Below are 14,157 nucleotides of genomic sequence, written 5' to 3' on the forward strand. Positions count from 1 at the left end.
CCCTATGTCGTCGTGGAGCACAGCAGCCTTAATCAAATTAAGTGTCCAACTAGTAAAACTCTGTAAATATATTTAATTATTAAATAATTCTCTATTAGAAAAGTAAACAAATTAAGCCAAACCGACAGGTAGATAAAAACAAAATTAAAACATTTCCCCTGGGATGAAAAGGGCATCTCACTATTATTTTTTATTAATTTTTTTCCCCAAATATAGGAGTGAAAGAAAAACAGAACCACGTAGACAATATAGCCATGCAAAACCAGATATACATATTGTTATATACAATAATACAACAATACTATATGATTAATTTTATTAGTAATTTAATTTAATTTAATTAATTGATTAAAAGATGATCTATCCATCCAAATTTTGTACGGCAAGCAAAGCAAAGGAAAGAAAGGCAAATGGAGAATGTGGGGGCATGACCAAATTCAAGGGGCAATTGCACACTCCGGAGGGTAGCCTTGAGGGAATCTCTTGGCGTCGGTACAATAATTGTAAATCATGTAATTCCTCTGAACCCACTTCATCCTTTGTTGTCGAGTAATGTCCAGATTTTCCGACAGCCATCCTCTTCCCCCCACATTCCCTCCTGAGGAACACGACGACACTCCCCCCGACCACACACAAACGTCGGCGTTGAAGTTTCTGTACGACGCTGTGAATGGAGCTTTTGACCAATCTGTCTTCACTAGCCCTCCTCTTGTCGCCCAGTCGTCCGCGTTCCATAGACTCGAGTACAGTCTCATCGGTTGGTTTTTTGGAAACAGAACGCCCGAGGATTCGTGGTTCTTGAACTCTCTGATCGGTGTTCCATCTACCGAGAATCTGTCGAACCAACCAATACACAAATGGTTATCCATGGACACCAAACAGACCACTGAAAGTTAATTGATACACAGATTTACCGGCGTTAAGAACAGTTTATTATTAAAGTGAATTATTCAAGAATTCTATAATTTATGTAACAGATTAGATTTTTTAAACTAGTCAAAACCGCAAATAACATAACAAAACATAGCAATACTCTGTTTTTCTTTTTCAAGTCAAAATTTAACAATACTATTTTTATCTTCTTGGCGTTCAAAATGTTAGATATAAGATTCAAGTCATTCGCACGTAAAAAAACATAAATTTTAGTTCTGTTTTTAAGGGTATGATACCATGTTAAAGACGATCAATCAATTGATTGGTTTGATTCTTACATGATCCCTTGGGGATTCCAGAGGATTGAATAGGTGTGGAAATCAGAGGTAGGATCAAACCAAAGGTGAAATTGTTGTTCTCTGTCGCCTTTGCCTTGGGTGTAAACATTAGTATGAAGAGTATAAGGATCACCGCTGAGATTTCCCAAGAATTCAAAGTCTATTTCATCCCACGTCGAGCCTTGGGATTTAAGCTAAGAAGAAGAAGAAGAAAAAAAAGAAAGAAAGCAAAATGAGTAAAAGTAATCAACTAAAGAAAATATATAGATAAATACGTAACATCATTATAAGGTAATTAAAGTAACATACATAATAAGTAGTGACAGTGCCAGCAGAGTTTCCAGGGACAAGTTTAAGTTGCATATCAATTTTACCATAAAGGTAAACATTCTTAGACTGAAAGCCAGAGCCAGAGCCTCGGTCTAAAGAAAGAGTAAGAAGGTCACCATTATTGAGAATTTTGGCACGGTCATTACCCCAAGTGATTTCAAAGTCATTGTAAAAGTTACTACAAAAGACAGAGGAAACAGAGAGAAGAGATAGGAAGAGTAAGAGAGATGAAAATGAAGGAGGAGGAGCCATGAGATATGTTTGAATAATTTGAGGAAGAAGTGAAGTGGGGGTGTGAGCGTGGGGGGAATTTGAATAATATGTGTGTGTGTGTGTGTGTGTGTTTGGAGTTAGGGGAGAGGGAAAGGGGAATTATTTATAGTAAGGAAAAAGGAGATAAGGGAAGGGGAGGAAGAAGGGGGGGGGGTTGCGTGTATAGGGCTAAATTGTGGGGTAGGGGAAGTAGGAAGTAAGAGCTGGACACAGATGGCAATGAGTGTGGGACTGCATGAATTTTTGAAATTTTGGATTCTCATATGTATATGACACCCTAACCTCTTCACTAAATTACACACCCCCACACATTTTTCTAAAAATCACCCCTCACAAGATATATATATACTATTTCCCCACTGATTTTGAGATATTACTTTTACTTTTACTTTTATGTAATATGATAGTGGATGAAGTTGGTTTAAATCCTATAGTAGAAAACCAAAATTAAAATATCTGGTCCAACAACGGTAAACTCAAAGATGGACCGCCACTCTTACAGCGTTAGATAATTAGTTTGATGATATCCCTTGAAGGTTGCTCAAGTGAAGTCCTCAAGCTTATAGGTACCTGGTCTAAATCCAAAGAATATGTACCGAAAGGAGATATATATAGAAAAACGCATGTCTCATAGAAAAAAGTTAATTAGTGCATTTAGAATTTGGGTCGTCTAGTCAAACCATTAAAAATGGACTAATTGAGAAATAGTCGAGTCGTGTAGATGTAGTATTAAAATAAGTGCATAATAAATATCAAAATTCGACAATTTCACAAAGAGCAAGTAATCTCTAAAAGAGAGTTACGACCTTACTTTCTTATGTGTTTAACTAAATTATACACTTTCTATATTAACAAAACATTGGATCGAAGTATGATAAATTGAGTACCAATAAAATCCTATTTACGAACACAAAACAAAATGGGAGTACAAATAAGACTCATGTTATCTAACACCCTAAAAAGGCAATCAACAAGTTATTGACAATTTTGGGATGAAAAAAAAAGAAAAAGAAAAGAAGTTGCTACCATTTTTGAATTGACATCCAAAATAGTTTATAAAGATGGAACTTTTCCTTTTCCTTACAATTTGTTTTTAGCTTCCCACTTGTTGTTTTACCTTTTGAATTAATTATCAAATCCTTTTTATATAGTTCCTCCCCCCATTCATCCAAAACCCCAACTCCCATCTTTTCTATCATATATCTTTCAAATTTTAAACAATCACACATTTCATACTTCTGGATAACCACTTTTTCAGCCACCACCCTTTTTCTTAATAAAGTACCACTTAATCAATTAACTTCTTAATTACTTTCATTTTTTTTTTCTAAAACTATGGCTAAGAGTTGATCTCTTAGCGTCACTTTCCATTTGGTAAATTTAAGTGTTTATTACAACACAATTAGTAAGTACTCTTCATATAAAGTCAATGAGAGGGCCCCAAAATTAGATAACTCTAATTTATTTATAACCCATCTAACTCAATAATGCTTCAGTAACTCAACTATTGAAGGTATAAAAATAGCAAAATAATAATTATATATTATATATAAATGTATATATATGAAAGGCTCATTCACTTGAATTATTTATTACGCAACCTAACTCAATGCTCATCCATTCACGTACATACAAAAACACACGAGGAAAATTTGAGAAATAAATAACAAAATAACAAAACCACTGCCCAATAGAAACACACAAACACTACAAATAATTACTTCACCTTTTTTTTATAATATTTTTTTGTTTTCTTTTCCTTTCTGGTACCCAACGAGATTAGATTTTTCTCTTCAATCAAAATAATACGACAGACATGAAATAAAAACATATCAAAAATATCTTCTCGTTCGACTTTATGGACTCTAATATCATATTAAATAATTAAGTGTGATTATATACATAGTAGTTCGTTTATCTTACAAAAATAGTGAAATATGATTTTTGACGTGAAAGAGTTGGTAGAATGTTTGCAAAAAATTATAATTGGCTACGCACCAATTTTCTCTACCACAATTTGAGAAATTGTTTTGGTTATGTGTGTGTTGGGAGTTGAGAGTGACAAATTGATTCCTTTCATTTTCAATTGTGTATTGTTTTAAGTTAGATGTTAGGGATTGAAAAGAAAAAGGTTAGTTCAAAGCTAGGGATACTACAATGTAAATATCAATGGACAAAAGAATAGGCATTATTGGAGAAAGAAAAATTGAAGTGATTACAATATCTACCATTCATTGGTTGTGAGTACTTATTGCAATTTGGCCCCCTAAAAGTCATTTTCTTTTTTCCTTTCATACCTTTACCTACTTTGCAAGCTGGCTTTAGTACCTGTTGTTTCATATACTATAATTTTACATCTCATCACTTTATACTACTTTCGATTAATTTAGGAATCATAACTTTATTGGGTTTACATAATATATTTTAATTTAATTAACCTTTGCTATAAAGTATAGCTTTAGACTACAATTTGCTAATTAATCAACAACTTCCAAGGCTCTATTTATTTCACATCCTTTCTACGTAAATATATGGATTACTTAGCTTAGACAATAATATATATATATATATATATATATACTAATATTTAATCAATAAATCGTCTTAGGGTTTAGTTTACAGCAGTGGATTGATTAATTGTAAGAATATAATTAAGGGTATTAAATCTCCTAAAGTTAAGTTATTAGATTAAGATGGTTGATTATTAACTGGCAGCGTTGATGTCATACATAAGACATATCGAAAGGGTAATAAATTAGGAGCAAAATAATCGAAACCTACTTCCATGGCTGAAGCCCCACCCTCACGTGATCGAGTTTCTCATTATTGTTAAGTTCTTGGGGGAGGGTTCCATAGAGTATTGAATTCCTCATAACTAGTACACATCAATTCTACTTATTATGTTATGTAATAACTTCACTTAATAATTTCATTAACTTAAATTCAAAGAAAAACCCAAAACCACAATTAATAATCCACCTAATAAATATGTAATACTAGTTTAGCTCTTAACTTTCTTTTATTGGTTACTAATTAGGTAAAGCGAGTTTCTCTTCGTAAATTTTAAAATTTAGTTTCCATCATTACACAATCACAAATTCTAATATTGTATAAAACAATAAGTATCAAAATCTTTGATCATAAATGATGCTCTCAAAAAATTGTGTTTCTTTCACTTGACTTTTTTCTAATCAATTTTTTTTTATTAATATTATTACTGTGTATAAAGTTCAAAATAGTTATTGGATTCAATTAAATAAATCAAAGATTCGATCAAAATGAGTGAACAAACTTTTTCTTGTATTGTATTGAGCATGTGTATGTGTTTGATGAAAGTTGAACCCAATATTAGAAAGGAAGCAAATTATGGGTTTTTAGTATATATAATTTTAAAAAAGTTTTTAGAAATATTTGTGAAAATGACAAATTTAGAAATATATCTCGAATCTAGAGTTTTGATGCATTATTTCTAGTTAGATATAAGGATGAAGATTGAAGGCAGCAACGTGGTAATTTTATTAACAATTAAGACCATGTAAGTAAGCATTAAATTAGAGTGAGTTATAATATAAAGTATCAATGTCACAGGTGTCGATGAGATAGAGAAAGGATCAAATATATATAGGGTATGAAGTTTGATTATTCTTTTTATAAATATTTTTAGAGGTTCAAATTAAAAAGCATTATCTTTAGTGATAAACAAGCATGTCTTTTTCTATGTGTTTGGGATTTGATGTTTATCTTTCATAAATTAGCTGTCATGAAGCAAATTACCTTGATTTGATTTCCCACTTGTCAACCATTAATATCCATATATAACAAATATCATTAGGGTGATTCTATACAATTTTATGTATCATTAAATAGTATCATATACTCTACTGATCTAGGTCGACCCCTACTATATTTTTTCTAGACATTTTGGAAATTTCTTGTCTAATCAATTTAATCTCACCAAATTTAATTTTGTTTTCAATTAATTAATTTCTAGTTTTTGGTTATAGTTTTATTTTAAAAAATAAATAATAAAACTACTAAAAAATATTATAAATTGAATAAAATTTCTTAATTTATAAACAATAAACACGGATAAAGAATACTTTAATAATAGATACTCGATTAGTGATTATCAATATCTATCAATAATATTTTATTATGTTTGTAAATATATTGTTTCATTTGGTTATATTTAAAAGTAAATTTATTTTATCTCAATACTTTCTTAAGACAATATTTTACTTTTAGTTAAATTCTAGAGAAAAACATAATTTTTATTTTTAGTTTTTATTGAAGTATTGAAAAAAGAAAAGAAGTAGATAAGGAATTTTGGAGTGAAAAGAAGTAATATTTATATGTTTTAAGTTTTAAAAGTAAAAAAATAAAATATGATTAGTAACACAAAAAGATGCTAAGATATGAAGCAAAATTTAATTGAATAATTAAAAGACATGAAAGAGTTTTATAAAAAGTCGAGACCAATACATGATCCAAGAACTCACACTAACCATTATAAAAACCTTCCATTAAGAAAGCTTTAAAGCATTCAACAGTTTGATAATCGATGCTTATAGTTATCTTAAAAATAAACTTTTATCCCTTTAATCATGATTGATTGTATTTTTTTCGTACAATAATTCTAAAGGATCAAATATCCCATCTCAAAAAAAAAAAAAAAAAAAAAAGAAGAAAAATAGTATCAATTACTCTTGAGTTAAGCTTACTTTACTTTGATAATCATTAACAAATTAATCATATTATTTCCAAAATTTACTTAGGATGGTTTCTCTTTGAACAACTATTTTGAGACTTTTTGTTTCCACTAAATTCTCTGATGGATTCCTAATCACTATGGTTGTATCCAATGAAAATAGATGGAACCTTTTAAGGGAGTTGTAAGAAGAAAAGAAAACTAATGTGTGATTAAACACATGTACTTCGAAAATAAATCCATACACATCCTTTAATTCTACAACTAATTTTTATTTAATAGTCTTATCCCCTTTATTTTAGAAGATAACAGGAATAAACCTTCTAAAGATTTGAAGTTTTGAAAACTAAAATTACGCAACTCTCAATAATATAATTTTTTTCTATAAATAGCATTGCTCCTCTCAAACTCGGAAGATCTAAAAAATATAACTTATCTCAAGCTCTAAAAAATAACTTCTCTATCATGAGGTTATAATTCATTTAAACTCTTTTTAGCTCTAAAGAATATAACTCATTTCAAGGTCTGAAGAATATAACTTTTCTAAATTAGTAGACCAGATTTGAAAAATATAACTTCTCTCGATTTCTTAAGACTAAAAACTCTGGAACTTTATGGAATATTGAAGCTTTATGAATAGTGAGACTTCAAAGCTTTGAATATCTAAAGGTAGAAGTTTTAAGATCTATAGAACAAAATGCTCACTAAAAACTTTGAGGACATCAAAAGACAAAATAAAGCTTAAAAGATCTACTTTTTCTCTTTTGAAGATTAGAATACTAAGAGCTTACAAGACTTTCAAAGATTAGAAAGTTCGCTAGACCTCTTAAAGTAAGAAACTTTAGAGATCGATTCGAGCATATTAACATGCTAGAGATCGATCTAAGTCAATCAACAAGCTAGAGGCTAATCCAAACTGATTAACAAACTAAAGTTAAGATTTCTCCAAACTGATTAACAAGTCCAAATGTCGATCCTCCAATCATACAAGAAGATCGACGAGCTTAATGACAAAGGCCCAAAAAGACTGCTCTAAGTAGTTGATCAACTCCAAAGTCTGATCTTCAAAAAAGATTATCAAACTCAAATGTCGATCATATCCTTCAAGAAAATCAATGAACTTAAGGATAAAACCCAAAGATCACTCTAAAAATGTTCAACAACTCCACAAAGTCGGATAATTGATAGCATTGAAAATTTGCTCTCTCCCTTTGCTTAAATCGAGATTGTTCTTAGGGTTATGTGTTTTATTTATAGGTTTCAAGCATCTAAAAGGTAGAATAAAACATTATAATTGATGATACGGAGCTAAAACGGACTGAATAATATAATTGCATCAACCAAAAAAAGAGAACGAAAATTACGAAATTTTTCCTAGATAGAACACAATGCGCTACGCTCAACACTACAAGGAAGAAAACCTCCTTTTCCAGCAATTCACAAAACACAACTGCATTTAGTTAAAGTTGGTTCAAAGATAAACTTTCAAAATGTTTTCAAGGAAATTTTAAATGGTTATTGAAATACTTTAATCTTTCTCAAACCTTCCAACATAGCAACATAAATTAAAATTTAGGGTGGCAACTCATAGAGTGAGAGTTAGTTAAGTAAAAGATGGTAGAATCTGACAAATTTTGGAAGTGAAATTAAGAAAATTTCAAATGAAAGAAAAATGATGCATAGTTTATTGTTACATTTACGTTTCAATAATGAATCAAATCCGTGAGATGTATGAAATGAAGCTAGAATTTATGAGACCTACGTATCAAATTTAACTATATGTGTATGAATTTGGTTCGATTGCTCAAATTTGTGAATGGATACTATAAACGTTGGATTGACATTAATAATCAAAGTTTTAATATAAACGAATGATAATGATAATTTATTTGATTTATATAGTATGAGTAGTGATGAATAGGATTATGGGCATTCGGTTGATGAAGGAACATAGGACGACACACCCTCTCATGTTAAAAGCACCGAATACACCCATCCCATCATCCTACATTTGTCGGTATATTTTGTCACAATCTTCCCCCATCAACTCACCATCATATATATATATATATATACTTTTCTTCACTGTCAATTCAGCTCAACATGATAAATAGAAAAATTGAATGCTAACTAAACTAAAAGATGGTTTCGGTTAGTATCAATTTGGATTTAATGCACACTTTATAGAGATATCATTAATAAAATTTAAAATTTTAATATATATAGTTCATTTTTCTATATTTAAAAGTGAAGTAATATTGGTTAATTTAAATTAACATTTAATGTTTAAGTATACAATGTGTATCCTTGAAGTACAATTGTGTATAGAAAATTATAATTTTGTTGAAGGATGCTATAATGGTCCTTATACATTTGCTATTTAGTTGTTTGGTTTTGAAGGATATTTCAACTCGTTTGGCGATTAAAAGATATATATAATTAAAGATAAACATCCCCTCCAATTCCAATTCCAATTCCAATTTCAAATTCTAGTTCTAGTTCTAGTTATATTGGGGTGATTACTACTCTGAGACGTTTTGTCTATTCTATTCCATTAAAACTTTGATGTGTTCTTTTCCTTTTTAACTTCATCGTAAATTTTCACTTTTTATTTATTTTTAGTCCAATGGTGACTTTTGTTTACATTGTTATTTTCTGAATCATTCACTTCAATTTAATTCAAGAAACAACTGTGTCTTTTTTTTAAAAAAATAAAAATTGTCATTTAAAAGATGGGTTGAAATTGGCCAAAAAAAAAAAAAAAAAAAAACCAGTTATCCAGGTATGAATTTATAACATCTTTTTGAAATACCTTGAATTTCTTATCTTACCCAACGCTCAATCAATTATGAGAACTTGTTGGTGAGTTCATGTTCTAACACTTTTAAAACCTATTTAAAATTTGTTTCAAACATGTGTAATTATTTATGATGATTTGCGATGATGACTCTTTTAAATTTAGACAAGTGTAATATATAAATTCAAATATATTTATGGACTGAATAACATATCTAAATATCACATATGATAATCAAAATCCCATAGGCATACTACACTGTTTAAGAGAAAAAGAGTGATTGTATTTTGCAATGTTGAACAAAGAAAGAATGATTAATATAGCTCCTCGTTCTCAAGTAGACCTTGTTTATAACCCAATCAGTATATAACTACAATTTTTAAGTAAAAATAAATAAAAATTTGTGTGGAACATAAACATAAAAGGGACAAACTTGATTCTCCACCTACATATTACATATTATATAATATATATATATATATAAAAAGGAGGTGGTTAAAAAGGGTTTGAATTCAATAAATGCAAATGATTTGAGAAAAATAATATAATTATTTTTGAATTGAAGGTTAATAAAAGCACAAGGAAATGGAATATGAAATAAGAAAAGTAGAAAGATATATAATAGTGTCAAAATAATGTTTCAAAAACAAAGAGTAATAATAAGTCAAAATATTTTGGCTGATCTCTATCTCTAGTGCGTGGTTGGGTACGTAGGGCTGAGAACTCGGATAAGGATAACAATATATATATATATATATATATATATATATATATATATATATATATATATATATATATATATATATATATATATATATATATATATATATATATTCAATAAACAATAAATTAACTATTTTAAATATTTGTGTTTTTTAACATAAAGTTAGAATAATGAGAGAGGAAAAATAGAACTTGAAATACTACAAATCAATAAATTAAAAATTTGAGACCAAATGGTGGCTACACCAGAGAGAGAGAAGGTATGCTACATAATAATAACTAAAAGAAATTGTGACTAATTAAGGTCACATTTAGGGGAGGGTGAAAAGAAAAAGTATGTTCGTGGGAGAGAGATTAATATCATCATTATGATCAAATGTTCTATGCATTATTATATTTAATAATTATTTTAATAGGTAATTTTGTAATAATAATCTATATTTAAATGAAAATAGCTAAAAATCAAATTTAAGTTTTATAAACATTTTATGCAGAAGTCTCTAGAATTCATAAGTGAATTCAAAACCCAAAACTTTTCGTAAACTCAAATGATGAATCAAATTGTAAAATGTTTAAATAAAAGGAATAAAAGAAATAAGGAGTAGGGGAAGAGTAAAGTAGTTTGAAGTTTGAAGTTAGAGGGTTTTTAGTTAGAAATGATTGTTAGAAGACCGTAGGTGGTCGCGGAAAGGGGAAGCGTGTAAGAGAATATGGGCAGGGCAGGAATCCAACCCAAGTTTTGTCTGCTCCTCCATATCATCAAATTAAGGGCGGCCATCCTTTGTGTTCTTGCGCTGCCCCATTCTTTCATATTCAAAATATTACTCCTTTTTACAATTCTAATTTTCTACTCTCTGTTTTCTAATTCTAATTTTCTACTCAACTAAAGTATGTTGTTTTCGTTTTCTGTGTGATTAGGATGAGTATTATTTTATATTTTGTATTAACCAACTTAATATAAACTTAATATTACTCTAGTTCTAAAATTATCTTTTAATTCTTTCTAGATTTAGATTCAATTTCCACCCCTTATATTTTTTAATAAAATTTTTAGAACCACCATTGTGGTTTTAAAAAAACATTATTAAAACCTTAAATTTTATTAAACTAATAATTTAATTTTAGATGCTAAGTATTTTTATACGTAGCAATATTTTAAATTGTAAATATAAAAAAATCTCAAAATTTATTAATGATTTAAGTTTATTAGGGATGGATTATTATTTATAATTAATTTATTTTAAAAGTATCAACAATAAAAATTTATCGACTTTATTATATTTATATTTTTTTAAAACATTATTGTATATTGATTATTATTTCTAAAATTATTGTTTATCGTAATCGTCCTTTAATTTATATACTTTAGTTAAGAACAAATATTTCATTGATTTACTTTTAAATTTATAATAATTTAGTCAATATTATTTTAATTAATATGCTTTAAAATTTATAACAATTTAATTTTTATTATAAAAAATCTTATATGATAAGATAAAAAAAATAGATTACAGTTGTAGACTAATAAAAACTAATCCAAGATCACATTACATTTTTCTATAACTCTAAATAACAAGTTATTACATAAAAAAGACCGAGTTATTACATTAGAATTTAATATAGACTATAAATTGATGCTCATAATAAAAGATTAAAAGTAAAAATATATTTTGATGAAACGTTACTTAAAGTGTAGAGAGTGTGCAAATTGGATTCTTCACACAATCAACCCTAACTCATTCTTTTGTTTAAAAAAAGACAACTTTTTTCTTATTGTATGATTATTGAAGTAGAGTTGCACAAATGAATGCCCCAAGTATTAGTTTAAGACACCAGCCACTCAGATAATCCACTAGAAGCTACTACACACATCCTTTTAAAATAAATGTTATATCTATTCTTCAAATATTAAACTCTTATTATATTAAAAAGAAAACAACAATGCCATTCTTAATTTGCCCAAGGAAAGGGAAAAAAGAAAAGGTAATTAAATCAGTCTTAATTTATTTAATTATTGTGGTATTTAAGAAGTCAATTTTCAATGTCCTAAAGTTTGAGAATAGAAGGTCAAAATCGGGAAGTGGGACGGAAAGGCAAAACCTAGGAGTTTCCCAAATAATAATGCTACATTTCGATCTCCCACCATTTCTTGTCTCCTTCAATCAAAACCATTAATTCCCTTACCTTCTGTTCTTTCTTCCCGCATCCACCTGTTTCTTCCCACTTTACCCCCAACAACCCATTTTTTTTTCAATTTCATACGGCTTTCTAGCATTCTCTCGACCCATCCATATAATCCCTCTATAAAAATGGCAATTCCTCAACCCCAAAAATTCATTCATTCATTCATTCATTCATTCCTTACATGTACATTAATATACATTCCTTATAATTAATCTAATGGCTTTATTATTCTCTTATTCAGAAAAGCTAACCAGTTATTACTCAACTATTCTAGTTTTGATTATTATTGTTGGAGTTTGGGCGGGAGAAGCTTCAGCTGGGAATTTCTACCAAGAAGTGGATGTCACTTGGGGAGATGGGCGAGGAAAAATCATTGAGAATGGCAATCTCATTACATTGTCACTTGATAAAGCCTCTGGCTCAGGGTTTCAATCAAAGAAACAATACTTATATGGTAGATTTGATATGAAAATTAAACTCGTTCCTGGTAACTCAGCTGGCACAGTCACAGCCTATTATGTAAGAATTAATTAATTTTCCTCTTTATTTGTTCATTGTTCTGTACGTTGTATATAATATACTTATATTATATTAATTAATTTTGTGTTATATATATATATATATATATATATATATATATATATATATATATATGTTGTATATAGTTGCGTTCTGAAGGGAGTTCATGGGATGAGATAGACTTTGAGTTCCTTGGTAATGTGAGTGGGCAACCATATATTGTACATACAAATATTTATGTAGCAGGACAAGGGAATAGAGAGCAACAATTCTACCTTTGGTTTGATCCAACCGCTGATTTTCACACTTACTCCTTCCTTTGGAATCCTGCTCGCATTGTGTAAGTACAAACTCCTACTCCTACACACACATATACATTCATACATGTAAACAACTTTTTATTTTTCTTGTTTTACTAATGTGTGTAATATGCGGGGTTAGGTTTTACGTGGATGGGAGGCCAATAAGGGAGTTCAAGAACATGGAAGCCAACGGCGCACCATATCCAAAGAAACAACCAATGAGGGTATACGCCAGTTTATGGAATGGCGAGGATTGGGCCACAAGAGGAGGCCTTGTTAAAACCGACTGGACCAAAGCCCCGTTCACAGCATCCTTCAGGGACTACAAACCCAATGGCTGCGTCTGGACCAACGCTGCGTCGTGGTGTTGTCAAAACTCCGCGCCATGGCTGTCGGAGGCGCTTGATTCCGGCAACCAGAAAATGCTACGATGGGTTCAAAAGAATTATATGATTTATAATTATTGCACTGATAAAAAGAGATTCCCTCAAGGCCTTCCTAAGGAGTGCACTGTTCCCACCACCAAGCCCAAATAATTAATGAGAATATGAATTATCCTACACACCTTCATTCTTTTTTCTTTTTCTTTTTCTTCTTCTTCTTCTTAATTTTATGTATATGTTATTGAATAAATTAATTAAATAAAAGATTTGGATTTTCATTATTGGTGTTTTATGTTCTCATGGATGTGATAATTCCACGTGGCTGGCTAATTGTGAGTGGAAATGTTTTATGTTGGAGTTCTTAGTTTTATATATCCACTTTGGACATTTGGTGTCCAAAGAAAAAGTCAAATGTTCATCTTTTGATGATTGTTAAAAAAAAAATTATAATAATGTCTATTTTATAGTTTTATCCTTAAATTTCAATTATATTCCTCACAACTGTACCAAACAACTTATAAAATTCTCGGGAGTAAATCTTAAATATTATCTTGTAGCTATATATATATATATATATATATATATATATGTATGTATGGATGATTGACACACCAAATAATAAATATAACTTTGATGGATATTGAATTGTGTCTGTATTTTTACTAATTTGTTTCTATTGTCTATCTATTATTTGTCAAGTAGCATGTGAATATAAAGAAAAATCAAA

The 14,157-nt window shown here is 29.3% G+C and overlaps 2 protein-coding genes across 2 annotated transcripts; one reads left to right on the forward strand and one right to left on the reverse strand.

Moving 5' to 3' along the window:
- Positions 1 to 160: 160 nt before the first annotated feature.
- On the reverse strand, positions 161 to 1,858 carry XTH2 (xyloglucan endotransglucosylase/hydrolase protein 22-like). The gene is given in 3 exon segments (NM_001297513.1): positions 161 to 834; positions 1,212 to 1,405; positions 1,521 to 1,858. Coding segments are annotated over 3 exon segments (864 nt in total). The 5' UTR covers positions 1,794 to 1,858; the 3' UTR covers positions 161 to 437.
- A 10,520-nt stretch (positions 1,859 to 12,378) lies between these two features.
- LOC103494278 (xyloglucan endotransglucosylase protein 7-like) lies at positions 12,379 to 13,623 on the forward strand. Its single transcript, XM_051080956.1, has 3 exons — positions 12,379 to 12,745; positions 12,892 to 13,085; positions 13,187 to 13,623. Exons 1-3 carry the CDS (start codon positions 12,443 to 12,445, stop codon positions 13,581 to 13,583), a joined length of 894 nt encoding a protein of 297 aa, XP_050936913.1. The 5' UTR covers positions 12,379 to 12,442; the 3' UTR covers positions 13,584 to 13,623.
- Positions 13,624 to 14,157: the final 534 nt, after the last annotated feature.

Source organism: Cucumis melo, chromosome 2 (assembly GCF_025177605.1).
Source record: "Cucumis melo cultivar AY chromosome 2, USDA_Cmelo_AY_1.0, whole genome shotgun sequence".
Taxonomy (NCBI): Eukaryota; Viridiplantae; Streptophyta; class Magnoliopsida; order Cucurbitales; family Cucurbitaceae; genus Cucumis; species Cucumis melo.